This window comes from Micromys minutus, assembly GCF_963924665.1.
Source record: "Micromys minutus genome assembly, chromosome: 16".
Lineage (NCBI taxonomy): Eukaryota > Metazoa > Chordata > Mammalia > Rodentia > Muridae > Micromys > Micromys minutus.
In genome coordinates this window covers 40916374-40930801 of record NC_137985.1, presented here as the reverse complement: position 1 = coordinate 40930801, position 14428 = coordinate 40916374, and the positions used below count along the sequence as shown (strand labels likewise).

Genomic DNA, 14428 nt, shown 5'->3' with positions numbered 1-14428 from the left:
CCTACTTCAAAATCTAATGTGAACTGTACATATTTACTCCAGCACTTTAAGCTCACACACATACACACAACCAATTTGTGGCTCTTAGTGATGTTAGCAGTGTGCAAACACTCTCAAGATGGCTGACGCACCCTTACTAGTCTTGATTTGGGTAAAGCTGCACTGTACACTGTCACTATGCAGAATTTCCTTCACACAGATACGGCAGCCCTAGATATGTGCAAGGGTGTAGATTACGGTAATATGCAACAATAATAATTTAATAGTAGTAAATGCTTAAGAAGAAATGTATAGCTAATTAGACATTTATTTCATTTAGCTTGTTTAAAAAAATAGCTACATATAACAACTGGCTCACAAATTTCCTGAAAGTTCAACAATTGACTCCCAGGAACCCACAAAAGCTGCATAACCTCTAAATTGTAATCTAATCTGAGGGCTTGTTACTATGGCATTATCTAACCTATTATTTTGCTAAAGGACCCATTCTGCAGACAACAACAAACCCAAAGTTGAGGAGTTGCGTGCGACAGGTCACTGTGTTATTCAGGGCAGCGGGTGTGGAACACTGGCCTGAAGGGAAAGAGGACAAAGACTGTGCAGTGATTTCAAAGGCAGTGTCTCAGACAGGGAAAACAACATACAAAAGACCTGCAGTGGGTAGCGAGTTGCCATCTTCTAAGAGAAGCAAGATGACCATTGTGGTTAGATCAGACAGCAACTGGTGACCTGGGGTGGAGAATAAAAGCCCAAGAAGCCCAGAGTTCCCAGGAGACAGATGGCACAGGCCACAGATGCTGGTTAGATGTTTGCTTCTTCCTTCAAGTGAGACAGATGAACAAAGGGTATACTTGAGTATGTTTGACCAGTCTTGAGTTTTTTAAGTGATCACTGACTGCTGGGTGGGTAACAGACATCAGTAATAGAGGACAATGGGAGGGGGCAATGATATTGATGGGATGAGAGGGTTCTAGAGGAAAGAAGGTGAACAGTGGCTAGACATCAGTTATACACGAGAGCAAAGCCAGACACATTGGATAATGCACTGGATGTGGGCTTGGAGCAAGGCATCAAGGGTAACTTCTAACTGAAGGCGCTGACCATTGAAGGATGGGTGGAGTTGCTATTTACATTGTAAAAGGAATAAAGAAGAGGCCGACTTAGGGCCAGGTTTGGAAAGTTTGAGTGTGAGGTACCCATGGACACCATGGAGGAGATGTGAGGTTTAGACCATGAATGCAGTCCCCATAAGTACAGGACATCATTGGCCCAGGAACCCTTCTCTGCTGCCTCAATCTTGTAAGGTGGAGAAGGCTCAAAACTGAATGTGAACTGAGGTTTACTACTATTCCATTGCATTTCTCCGCCAACCAGCTATTCCATACAGCTGTAGAAATTCAATCTCCATCAAATGAAGATTCTACACTTCAACCCTATTTATTTATTTATTCATTCATTTATTTATTATTTATTTATGCATACAAGATCTTAATAGCCTCAGCTGGACTTCAGTTCATCCTCCTGCTTTAGTCTCTTGAGTCCTGGATTAACAGGCTGGCATCCCACCCAGGGTCAACCCTCTCTAATGTTGCTCACAGGACCTATGTTGTCTTTCTGTGATGGTTAATTTTAATTGTTCATTTGATACAATCTAGACTCACCTGGGAAGAGAATCTCAGCGAGGATTCATCAAGATTACATTGACCTATGAGGATTTGGTGTTTGTCTCAATTATGTCACGTGAGGTGGGAAAGACCAGCCTGAACCTGGGCTTTCAGGGGCTGATGAAGAAATCAAGCTGAGCATGTAGGTGTGTGTGTGTGTGTGTGTGTGTGTGTGTGTGTGTGTGTGTGTGTGGTTTTCTCTCTACTCCTGACTAGGTACCAGTTGCTTTAAGTTCTGGCCTTGTTTTCCAGCAACGGCGGGCTATATAATATAAACCTTTTCTTCCCTACGTTGTTTTTGTCAGGGTTGCTTTTTATCACAGCCACAGAAATCAGTGTGTTTTCCAAGCTTGTTTCTCTTCACACTCCTCTCCCTCACACCCTGTGTCAGCAATGATTACATTTCATTGACTGAGCCCTGCTTTCACCCCTCATCTAGGGTCTTGCATGCCTACCTGCTTCTTGTGTTGCAGACATCCCGTAGAACTCTCAGTGCACACATAGGTCCTGGATTCCACCCTAAGCTTTCAGTTTAAGTTCTAGCATGCCCATGCTGTCACCTGATCCAACCACACAGGTGGTACTGTCCAGTCTGTTGTTATCCTGTCGATAAAATATCAAGATGCTTCGCTGCAATTGTTTGTAGCTGCTGTGGCCCCGGCTACCTGCTTCCTACCACAAGCACTTTTGTGCTGGCTGGTTTTGTATGTCAACTTGACAGGAGTTAGAGTCATCAGAGAGGAAGGACCCTCAGTTAAGAAAATGCTTCCACGAGATCAGGCTATAAGGCATTTTCTCAATGAGTAATCAATGGAGGGAGGTTCAGCCCATTGTGGGTGGTGTCATTTCTGGGCTAGTGGTTCTGGATTCTATAAGAAAGTAGGAGCAAGCTATGGGTAGCAAGCCAGTAAGCCTTCCCTACCTTCTGTATCAGCTCCTGCCTCCAGGTTCCAGCCCTGCTTTAGTCCCTGTCCTGACTTCCTCCAATGAGGGACTATGGTCTGGAAATATAGGCCAAATAAAACCTTTCCTCCCCAACTTGCATTTTTTGGTCATGGTGTTTTGTTGTCACAGTGATAGAAACTCTAACCAAGACAGATCTTAAAGCAGTCCCAAGACTCCACGTAGGCCAAGAAGGCACCAAAATTTGTCTCTGGCATACAGTCTGGTGTCAAATCAGTGATTTAAAACAGCTTTAGCATGCCTTCTGGGGCCATCCTAAGACCCTATATGTTTCATGTGTGACTTAATGTATCTCTTTCGTACTGAACTCCAAACTCTTCCAAGGCCTTCCGTGAATCCATCTTATTCTCGGATTTGACCCACTACCTTCAGACACAGCATTTGACAGTTGCTGACTTCATGAATGACTGACCAGATCCCAGCAGAATGTCACTGGTAACACCTAGCCTATTGCTTAGTTATTTTGAGAGGGTACAAAGTGACTGAACAGCTTTATTCTCTAGTCTATGGTCTTAAATACACAATGGTGTTTAATTAAAAAGAAGGTAGACCAGATAGCCTTTGTGCTCCTATTCCTATACTAATATCCAGTTATCAGTCTCACACAGTGTTCAAGGTGTTCTTAGCAAATATACTCTAAAGAGACAGTGAGCATGCACAGAAGATACATTGATTCTTTAGAAACATTGACATCACATAGTCTTTTGCATTTTCAAGTATTCTTTTTGTGTGTTTGAAAATGTTAAGATACTCATTCTGCAGGAGTGAGGAATGTGATAGAAACAGTCATATCTTCTCCGGGCCAAAAAAAAAAAAAAAAAAAGTAATCCTGTAGTAGCAAACTGTTCATTTATTACATGACTTCTAATTCATACCGCTGTGCTTTAAAAATTACTTGATTAAATTGATTAAACCACTGATGGCATTGGCATGATCAATCACCTCTCAGTAATGTCAGCAGTCCAAGATGGAACTTTCAGCACAAATCAGCAGTCAGCATGACTGTAAGAGAGAACACAGCATCTCTAAGCAGAGGACAGTGAAGACTGCTCAGAATTGGGAAGAAATTGGCCTGTTCTGGGCTGAAGACTTCATTATGATTCTAGAAGCCTTTGATAGCATCCAACCTGAGCTACCACTGCAGCCTGGGGAACCGGAATCCAAGAAAGCAAATGCCAACATAGCAGGGGCCTTTGGTCAGGGTCACCTGCCAAAGTCCTGGAAATTAACTCAATTCCAAATGGTGGTTGGTGAAGATCAGGATTCGCAGGGAGGCTGGAGTGAGCAGGGGGTGACACTGAGAAGCCTGAAGAACAGAACTAGCCATTTAGCCAACACTTAGCCCCAGTGAAGCCACAAGCTTTATTACCTAGCACCAGCCACATGTTGGCACTGTGTTGGGTAATGAGGGCATGGGGATGGATCTGGTGAACAGTGTCCTGGTCTTGACCGACTTCGCAATGACTGTGGGCTGCAGAACAACATGGCTCCCACTGGTGTCCTGGCTGTGGTACTACTCAGCTGGGTTATTGCAGACAAGAACGTTTTCTTGCTGAGCATGTTTATTTACTTCATCCAAAACATGAGGACCCCCTGCTACTTAGAATTGCTCCAGATGTAGAGAGGAATGGGGCTTGTTGTGGACACGTCAGCATGCACATCTGTTTTACTCAATGGATTTTAGCTTAGAGCAGCCCAAGTTCATTTGGGCTAGTTATACCAAACTAGGAGTGTAGTATATTAAATGAATATTGGTGGGCTGACATGGTTGTGAGAAGGAATATTCTCCAGGCCTGGAGAATGTGTTTAACATCAACTTTCCAAAAGCACAGGCTTCCCAGGCTTCCATAAATGCTTCCAATCAGCATTCTCCCAGCCCCACCCCCACCCCAGCCAAGGCCCACCCCCAGTCACAGCCCCACCCCCAGCCACAGCCCCACCCCCAGCCACAGCCCCAATCCTACCACACTCTTATGAAAGGCCCAGCAAAACCCCTTTGGGTCAAGACTAAATAAAGTTGTTCAAAAACTTTTGGAAAGCCAGAATGTGGCCAGTGTCCACGAGTGTTTCCCATTGAGCCTAGACAATAATGGCACACCCAATCTCTCTTTGGTGCTACAAACTGCAGATTTGCTAAAATCTACAACCCTGACACACTGCTGAAGTTCTTGGTAGGCAATGATCTACCAGTGGGCTACTCTGTGCTCAAAACACAGCCAGTCCCAGCCAGGCAGGAGGCTCAAAGAAGCTAAGATTCCCAGGGGAAATCGCAGTAACCTTTTCCTGTGCTGGGATCGGACTTGGAATCACACAGAGCAGACTGAGACTGCCATCTAGTGGCTATCTTGAGAATCACAGAAATACAAGACCTAGCCTGCAATTTTGGCACATGGGAGAAAGCCATTGTCTCGCCAGAAGCCTGAAAATTTGAGGTTCCTCTGTGTCTTTCCTCCTTGCGTTCTCTTCCCTCTGCATAATCCTCCACTAAGCTGTGTATTTTGATGATTCCAAATAGGTAATGCTATCCTGCACTGATTTAGTCTGGTATAAAAAGCACAGGCTTGCACTGAATATGAATACATTATTACCATAGCCACCCCTATTGGCTTCCATTGAACCTGCCACTTCAAAATGTCATCACAGCTTCCACAAGTCTGTAGTGGACAAATTCACCTGCCCAAATGGTGTCTGTTTCTCTCTCCTTCCCTTCTGACCTCCCTCTCCCCTTCTCCCCTCTTCCTCACTCCCCTGCCCACGCCACTTTTCTTTCGCATCCCCTTGCTCCATCTCCCCTTTCTCTTCAAGCTTCCCCTCCCTCTCCCTCTCTTTGTTACTTTGATCTTTTCTGGTTTTGTTTCATTACACAGGATGGTCTTGGATTCACTACTCAGGTTGAGCTACCCTCAATTTTGGCCTCTTCTTCCTCTGTTTTCACTCTCTGGAACTGTGGATGAGTACCAGCCTGGATCCCTTCTATTCCTTCTCTTAGAACGTTTTCTACTTTTCTTTGAGGATGCTCATTTACACTTAGGTTTGTAGAGGGAGGTTAATTTATGTAAATGAATGTTTGTCTGCAGGCGTGTATGTGTACCACAACCATGCAGTGCTCAAGGGGGCCAAAAAAGGATATTAGATCCTCTGGAACTGAAGTTATAGGAAACTGTAAGCCACCATGTAGGTCCTGGAAACTGAACCCAGGTTTTTTGCAAAAGCAGCAAGGGCCTGCCCCTAACTTCGGAGCCACCTCCTTAGCCCCATACAGCTAGGATTGTTACCAAAACTTCTAGTACAAAAGAAACTATTTCAAACCACAGAAAGAGAAGTCTCCAGTTTTCAGGTGCTAAAAGCAGCAGGTAAGAAGTAATGCGAGCCTGACTCAGCCTTGAAACCCAGGGATCTGCCTGGTCTGAGAAATCTCTGGAATCAGTCATCACCGCACTCTTCCCCACTAAAGTCAGTGTGCTTAAGAAGACGTATTTAAAACTCAAATGACTCTATGAATCTCTCATCCCCTTAACAAAGGCATTAGAAAGTGGAAATAGGCATTTGCAGCAATAAATATAGAACGATCAAGGTCCGGGAGACACTCGTTCAATACGGTGCTCTGATCCCCGTGTGCTGTGGGCAGCTCAGGTGTTGGGATCCTAGTTCCCAGTGCTTTGCATTTGGAGGTGAGTCATTTGGCTGATAGTCAGGAGAGTGAGCCAGGAGAGTTCCTCCACTCCTACAACATGAGGATACAGGAGAAGATGGCTGTTTAAGGACCAGGAAGTGACTCCTCACAAACCTTCATCTTCTTTGACCTTGATGGTAGACTTCCAGCCTCCAGAATAAAAAAGGGAGGGTGGCTTGTTTATAAACGATTCAATTTACATCAATTTACAATAACGATCTGAATTAAGACACTGTTCTAAGAGCTATAAATACAGTGGAGAAACCCCAAATTGATGTTGACTATGCTCTCTTGACCCAACTTTCTCCTGGGGATGTCACAGGAAACAATTTGGAACACAGCAGCTCTGCTGAGGATTAGAAGCAGGGGCATGACAGATTCCAACCCTGAGGCTTCCTTATACCGGGTGATCAAAAGACAGGCCGATGGGTTGGTTCACTGAGAACTACACTACCCAGAATCCCCTTTCTTCCTCTCCACCCACAGTACCCTGCCCTGTTGTTCACTTACAATTTCCTACATCTCTTTCTCTCTTTCCTGCTGTGTTGAGTGAGTGCAAATCTCTTTTGAAGAATTCACTCCCTAACATTCTAACAACGCCACCTCTTCCAGATTTGCACGGAAGATCATAGTCTCCCTGGACCCGTCATTCTCAGATCTCAGCACGGCGTTCTTCCTGCTGCCCAGTCTTCAATGCTCAGAGTTGATTAAAACGTTTGTAGAATGAGTGGAAGATGAATGGATAAGTCAAAATTGTTAGAGAAAACTAGTTTAGGACTGGAAGCTTGAGGGTTCCTCTTTTTCCCCCCTCGAACTTTAATTTTGGAATTGACTTACAGACATTTCAATGATAGAGCAGTGTCCTAGTAGCGCTCGCGTAAATCCCGAACTGTTGGCTTTAGCTCACTATCCAGAGACACAGTCACAGCAAAGCAGCCATAGGTAGAGCTTTGCCAGATGTGGTGGTTTAAATATGCTTGGCCCAGGGAGTGACACTATTAGGAGGTGTGGCCTTGTTGAAGGAAGTATGTCACTGTGCGGGTAGGCTTGGAGACCCTCCACCTACCTGCCTAGACACTGACATGCTTTCTGCCGCTATGATGACGAACTGGACTTCTGAAACCATAAGCCAGCCCCAATTAAATGTTTGCCTTTATAAGAGTTGCCTTGGTCGTGGTGTCTCTTCATAGAAATAAAACGCAAATTAGGACACCAGGTATGCACACACAGGAGGTGCTCGGTTATCACTAAATAAACGCAAGAAATACCCCAGCACTGACCTTGCACCCTATAGCTCATTCCCGTCATGGCACCAGCTAGTCATACACGCCAAGCCCACAAGAGGGCAGTGCTACTCCATAACAGGCCGGATAGGGTGCCACTCCCATTTGACACAGGAGCTCCTGCTACCCTTTTCTAGAAGTCCCTTGGTCCACAGCAAAGTCTCTAAAGGAAAACTCTGGTGGAATCACCTTGCTTTCCTAATGGAGTCAGATATGCCTCCCTATGGAGGGGGAGTTGGACCAGTCTGTGACAAGCATGGAACAGGCTGCTTTGGATACCCAGGAAGCAAAGGTGAAAACTCCCAGGGTGGGTGTTGACAGCAAAAGTTTGAAACCATCATTGTCTGCCACAAGGATGCACATGGAAGTCAGGGAAGTGAAATGTGGTGGCTTTAAGGGCACAGACCAAAGCTCCGGTCTTGCTCAGCCCCTGACAAGTCTCAGTCCCTTTTGACTACGTGTTCTTAAGAAATAAAAATAAACAAAGCATCTATTTAAGCCCTTTTATGCCTGGCACATCACAGCTGAGCAAGTGATTCTTGGGACTGCCATTGTGGTTGTTGCTAATGTTTTCTTCGCCATTATTTGAACACAGAAATATCAAGGGATACTCTTGTCTCCTGCAGACACATGAACCTGAGATCCTGACAGTACTGTACTGTTTCCTACACAGTGGTGAGTTGGACCAGAACAAGCACAGGAGAATCCAAGTGACAAAAATTTTTAGCTTAAGGGTTTCTTTCCTTGTAAGGACATATGGTGAGGAGAAAGAAATGAAGCATGATTTTGTGATTCTCCTTGGGGAGACAAGAGACCTGGACAAACCCTTCTGACTTCTTCCTCTCTGAATCCTGAAACCAAAGTTGCCGAGTTAGATGGCTCCTACAGAGGGGGGTTTTGTACAGCAGACTGTAGTTTGGCTCCTGGATTCTGGTGGACTTGTCTGTACCAGTTGGTCCCCCACAGGCAAAGGTCATTCTGCATGAGGCCGGGGATTTTGTTTTCCCCAATCTCTTCTAAACTTGTATAATATAATTGATGGGAAAAGCAAGGAGTGAGGATTGTTTGAACAGTAGAGAGCAAGCTGGGTCAAAGCATAGCAATGGCTTCTATTAATCCGAGTCTCAGATTTATGATACGGTGGAAGATGACTAAATGTTCCTCCATTTTTATTGAAGACATAAACCACAGAACCAGAGTCCCACGCAAGGGATTTAGGCTTCATAAAAGTAGAATCAACCTAGAAATACAGCTCACTAATTCTTTTAAAGTCTCTGCACACGCACACAGACATCGACCCTTAAAATCTAACAAGAGCGGTCCTGATCCACACAGATTCGCCCACAGGGTCCTTAGTTTCTTGGCATGGCATCAGCGGAAGAACGGGTGGTTTGAGTGGCTGAGCATGTTATGAGGCAACAAACCCACCCAAAATGTTGACTCCTTATCTGCCGTGTCCATTGCTTACTGTTCTATGGACCAAAGGTAGACTGGGTTCTGCGCATGCTCATTGCAGGCCTCCATTGGCTAGTTGCTGGGTGGGGTGCGTATTCAATGAGTCATACTCGGGTTCTCGAAGGTTCTTGGTCACATTGCTTCTCTGTATACCATATTGGCCATATCACGTTACCGGGCCACAGAGAAGTAAAATCTACAAGAAAGAAAATCAGACTCTCTGCTGTCAGGTGACCGACTTTCATGGTCACTTAGGACTTCTGACCAATCTGAGGTGAGTCTGGTGGCACGCACCTGCAATCCAAGCACCCGAACCAATAGGATCCCCTTGAGCTCGAGGACAACATGGACCACAAAGTGCGTTTGGGGCTAGCCAGGGCCACAAAACTAGATAGCATCCTCAAAAAACAACACACAGACCAGTTAAACAGAGAAGCAGAGCAAAGCAAAACAAACAAAAAGCCTAATAATCTATCCAGTGTGCAATTTGTTCCCCCAAAGTGGCTTGTGACTATACAACTGTAACCCTTGTTTTTCGGGACAGATGGCTCCGATGCAAACTGTCGACTTACTAATCCTTTCTCCTTCCAGAACTGCATACTTGGCAGTTGCTGTAAGTACATTTGCTCATTTAACTCCAAGTGCTAGAAACAAAAAGACAAGGCCCAGGCAAACCTCTTGTCCTAAGGAACAGGAACTAGTCATATCACGAATGGGCTTATAGGACTGGGGAGCAGAGAGCTGCAAGCTCCATGGCAACAGGCATGGAAGCCACCAACAGGAAGGACTTCCGAAGAAGCACCAGCCAGACAGTCTGTAGCTACTGAGCATCACTATTCAAGGCACTTCCAGAAGCAGATGAGTCTGCCCCTCCTTCGGAGTTGCTCCGGAACTCCCATCACCTCTTACCTGGGCTCTTGCCTTGCCGCTGACTACCCTTGTGCTCTTTTGTGTGGATTCTGGCTTTGACTGTTCTATATTACCCACATCTTAGAGCTCAGGACTCACCACGCCTACATTAAAGTTTTTCTTTTTCACACGTCACACCATTTCTTGCCTTTAAACCTCCTCTTCATGGAGCCTCCACACTTTCCCAGAATCCACAGTGGTTGACAATAGCTCTTCCTGCAGAATCTAGCTAAACAGCATCCTCTCTTCCCTTCCTTAGGCATGAGGCCATTCTGCCCTGGGAGCTGGTCACGGGAACACTTCTGCAATCCCTGTGGCTCTTTCTGCGGTAGACAAATGTGAGAGCATTATCGGTGAACGGAATGAAGCATGAGACATTGTGCAAAAGGTTAGTGTTCTGAGTATGTGGGGGGATGTAAACTGGATGGTGACTTCAAGTGGGAAAACAAATTATGTAACTTCTCACTCTAAGGAACAACAGTCTTTAGCTTCTTGAGTGCCCCCCCACCCTGTGCTGTCATAAAATACTTTGACAAAAGAGACTTAAGGTGCAAAGATGAATCCAGCTCACAGTCCAAGCAAGGTACAGGCATTTTATCAAAGGCAGGAAAGGCAAAACAGCAGGAGTTCCAAGCAGCTCATCAGGTTCCATCTGCAGTCAAAAGCGCAACCCGTGCGTGCTAGCAGTTAGCTTACCTTTTCACACTCTTAAACAGTCCAGGATCCCAAGCATAGGGAATGATACCGCCCATAGTAATTATGTCTTCCCACCTCAGTTCACATGATCAATATCACCCTTCATACCCCTTCTGTTGTTTAGAGGCCCTTGGAGAGATACATTTTAAAGTCATTTGGATGTTTGGAAATTGCCAGCACTTCTCTTAGACTGGCATAACAATGTTTAAAGTGATTTAAAAATGAAACAATGTGACCACGATGGAACATTAGTGAATGAATAGTGCCTTCTATATCCATTCACAGTAAATTTAACGGGGAGAAACTGTGTTAAACAGCATGGCAGGGCAGTCTCATCCCAAACTGTAGCAGGCATATTGCAGGAGCCAGTTCTTCTCCTCTACCTCCCTACCCTGGGGACTCCATTTAACCAAGCAGGAGACCCAGCCTGTTTTTAGCCCAGCCTCCAATAGCTAGAAACACTTTCTATCTAGGATCTCCAGTAGCTACAGCAGGTCCAGACTCAGCTCTGTGTCTTACTCAGACATCATCACAAAGCTTCTTCCTGCAGCAGACAGAAAGGAACTCAGAGACCCACAACTGGACTACATGCAGAGATGAGATGCGTTGGAACTCTCAGTCCTAAACAGGATGTCTTCATCAAACCCTTCCCTGCAGAGCTCAGGGAAAGTAGAAACATTGTAAGGACCAGAGAGGACATCAAGGAAACAGTTTCCTCCACTCGTAGCAGGAATGAATCAAACATGAAGTCACAGACTTTGTCAGCATGCACAGGGCTTCCATACAGAAAGGAAAGAAATTAGTTTTCTCCCATTACATTTCACACTTAAGGGCAGGCAGCCATGCCCAGCAATAGTTGCCTAACACAAAACAAGCTCAATGCTATTTTTGGAAGAGTTTTTGTTGTTGTTGTTGTTTTGTTTTGTCTCATATTGCTTTGTTTAGGCTTTTTTTTTTTTAACCTTACTAGTCCTTTGCTTGTATAGTAAGGTTTGCAATTTTGTGGTTTTATGTGGTGTGTTTGTGCGTGCATGTGTGTGTGTGTGTGTGTCATGCTTTTGGGTTTTTTGTTTTGTTTTGTTTGTTTTGTTTTTATTCTGGTTGGTTTAGTTTTGCCTGTTTTTTTTTTTTTTTTTTTCCTCATGAAAAAGAGAAGGTATGTAATCAGAACGTTGAGGTGGTGGGAAGATATGGGAGGAGATGAGAGAAGGGAAACCATGATCAAAATATATTGTATAAAAAATTTGTTTTAATTTTTTTAAAGAAGAAAAGAAAATGTGGCAGGGGTTTAAATAAGAGGACACAACTCCACCTCTTTGTGCTGTTCTCCATTGGCAAATATTCCAATTCACATGCATGTGTACCGTTTCTAGGTTTGCTTCAAGTAACTCTTCTGTTACCTGAGGCTATGCACTGTAGAATCTTGCCATTGGTATTGGGAATAGTTGGCTGGCTGTATGTCTCTGTCCCCTGGTAAGTTCTATCCTTCAGCCAGTCAAACCGCTTTCTGTGTAAGCTCCCACAGATATGCTGAGGAGCCCCTGGGGTCATCGGCTCAAACTTATTCTCCTCAAACTTTCACCCAAAAAGCCCTAGTGTGGCATGTGTTAAAATTTGCTTTAAGCACAGACTGGTGCTGGGTAGTATGGTGACACAAAGCTCTAATTCCATCCATCACTCAGTAGGCTGAGGCCAGAGGATAGGGAGTGTGAGCCCAGGTAACACAGTGATACCCTGCTTCAAGGTGGGGGCGGGGTGGGGGCTCTTTAAAGATGTGTGCACGTATTTTGAATGTGAATGTATGTGCCCAAGCTCACTTTACCCTAAACCTTACTAGTTCTACGAAATTCTACACTAGTTCTTTGTATATCGCTTACTCCTGTGGTTAGGATCCAAGTCCCTTAACCATAACTTTGTGGAAAAGTATCGTTTTTCCACTTCGTATATGAGAAAATTTGAAAATCAAAGAGACGGTACTGCCTTGGACGCCACACATTGATCATTAAGACAAAAGCGGACTCACATTAATGGGGCTAAAAATATGAAATCAATCAGGAGAAACCTCAGGCTCAGAGTTGACTGGCATTACCAGCGTTGCTATAGCGACCAGCCAGCACCAACCTGCTTCTGGCTCTGGGTGGGACATCCCAGCTTCAAACCGGGCAGGCGTTCTAGGGGTCACAAGAGGTCCCGCCCTCCCAGGCCCCGCCTCTCCCCAGCGAAAGCCAGTCACAGCCTGATCTCAGTTTCCACTTCCCGTCCGATCCTGGGCACTAAAGGTCAGTCTACCTGGGTGGCCCTGGGGAATCTGTCCTGGAACTGGTCCTGGTCTGACCTACACATTGACAGAGGCCGCTGACTCGGGCCCTTGGGGATGATTGAGTACCGCTGCAGGCTGAAACCAACCCTGAAAGCACAGGGCCAGGACGCTGGGGAGCGGTTGCCAGGCAATAGTACCGCTGCCCCCGCCCTCCAGTGGGGTGGGCGGAACAGAGGGGCGGGGCTCGGGTGTGCGGTCCCCCCTCCCCCCTACGTCGCTGTGCGGCCTGCCTGGCAGCCTGGGCTCAGCGTTCCTGCTGACCCTTCTGATTTAGGTTTACTGTTACAGAAAGATTGGTTGTCTCCGTCCATGAAGCACCTAGTTCATGCTAGTCTTGTACCCTTGGACGAGTCAATTCACTTCTCCTGGAATGTGAATTCCATTCCTAGAAAGTGTTAGCTGTTTGAGCCATATGCCAAGGCTGTTTTCTAGATAAAGAAGCCTGACTAATCACCCAACGGGTGCGCTACAGTCAGCCCTGTGGTGTCCTCTGGGTTCACATTATGGTTTCCATAACATGGGTGGAGAAACTGGGACTCACAGAGTAACTGTGCATGGCAGAGTTTTAGTTTGAAGTTATCTGGCTGCGCTAGCAAGCCTCCTATCTGCAAACGGGAACCACAGTACAGTGTATTTGAAACGTACATACGGGGGCGGGGGGGGGGGGCGTTTCCCACATGAGCTGAGGCTCCCTGTGGGCCAAGACTCCGGAAATCTGTGTTTTATACGCTTCAGGTGATTTTTCACGTGCATGGATAAACCTTTGGGTACCACCGAGTTTATCATGTAGTTTTCACATTCAAAAGGAAGCGTAATGAAGCGAATCTACCTTGTAGAGATGCTGGTGTACCTTGACACCTTCTCTTCGCTCCCAGAAACAAGGCAGAGGCAAAGGTTTTAGTCAGGTGTGAACATGAACATAATGACAGTTTTCTCCCTCCCTACTTATCCTATGCTTTACCTGGTCCAAGCTTCTGACTAGGCACATCTATCATGGCCGAAGTTGGGGGACCATACTCCTCTCTCGGCCCTGGAAATCAGTCTACTCCTCTCCCAGCTCCCTTTGGCATCGGGTCCCTAAATCACAATGGTTGATGTTAGCTTTGGAGGAATTATTGTAGAGCAATTTCCCCCAGCAGAGGCAGGGCTGGCAGCCTTCCGGAAGTATTGCCACAAGTAATGACTGTCCCTTGGCCTTAAACAGCAGTCGGAGGAAAATGGCTCTCCCTGCTGTTCTCCCTGACATTTATGAACACAAATCTGCCTTCATAAAAATCACTTGGCTCTTAGTCTTAGACAGATAATAAGCCCAACGGTTCTGTTTAGTGTTTTATTATTAATTTCATAATTTATACTTCCTCCCTTAGAGACTTGTGTCTGCGATGGCTGATGATCAAGAGAGAGACTTGCAGAGGTTTCTGGAAAATGTGGATGAAATAAGTACGTAGCAGTAAGTCACAGACTG

At 45.5% G+C, this 14428-nt stretch overlaps 1 protein-coding gene across 1 annotated transcript in view; it reads left to right on the top strand.

The window, feature by feature from the left end:
- Positions 1 to 14345: 14345 nt before the first annotated feature.
- The window catches only part of TTC12 (tetratricopeptide repeat domain 12), a gene marked incomplete at both ends in the record, with an annotated part of 44744 nt that continues 44661 nt past the window's right edge, over positions 14346 to 14428 (top strand). Inside the window, one exon of the mRNA XM_080929990.1 lies at positions 14346 to 14403. Within this exon, the coding sequence (XP_080786116.1) occupies positions 14346 to 14403 (58 nt within the window). The remainder of the gene's footprint in view (positions 14404 to 14428) is intronic.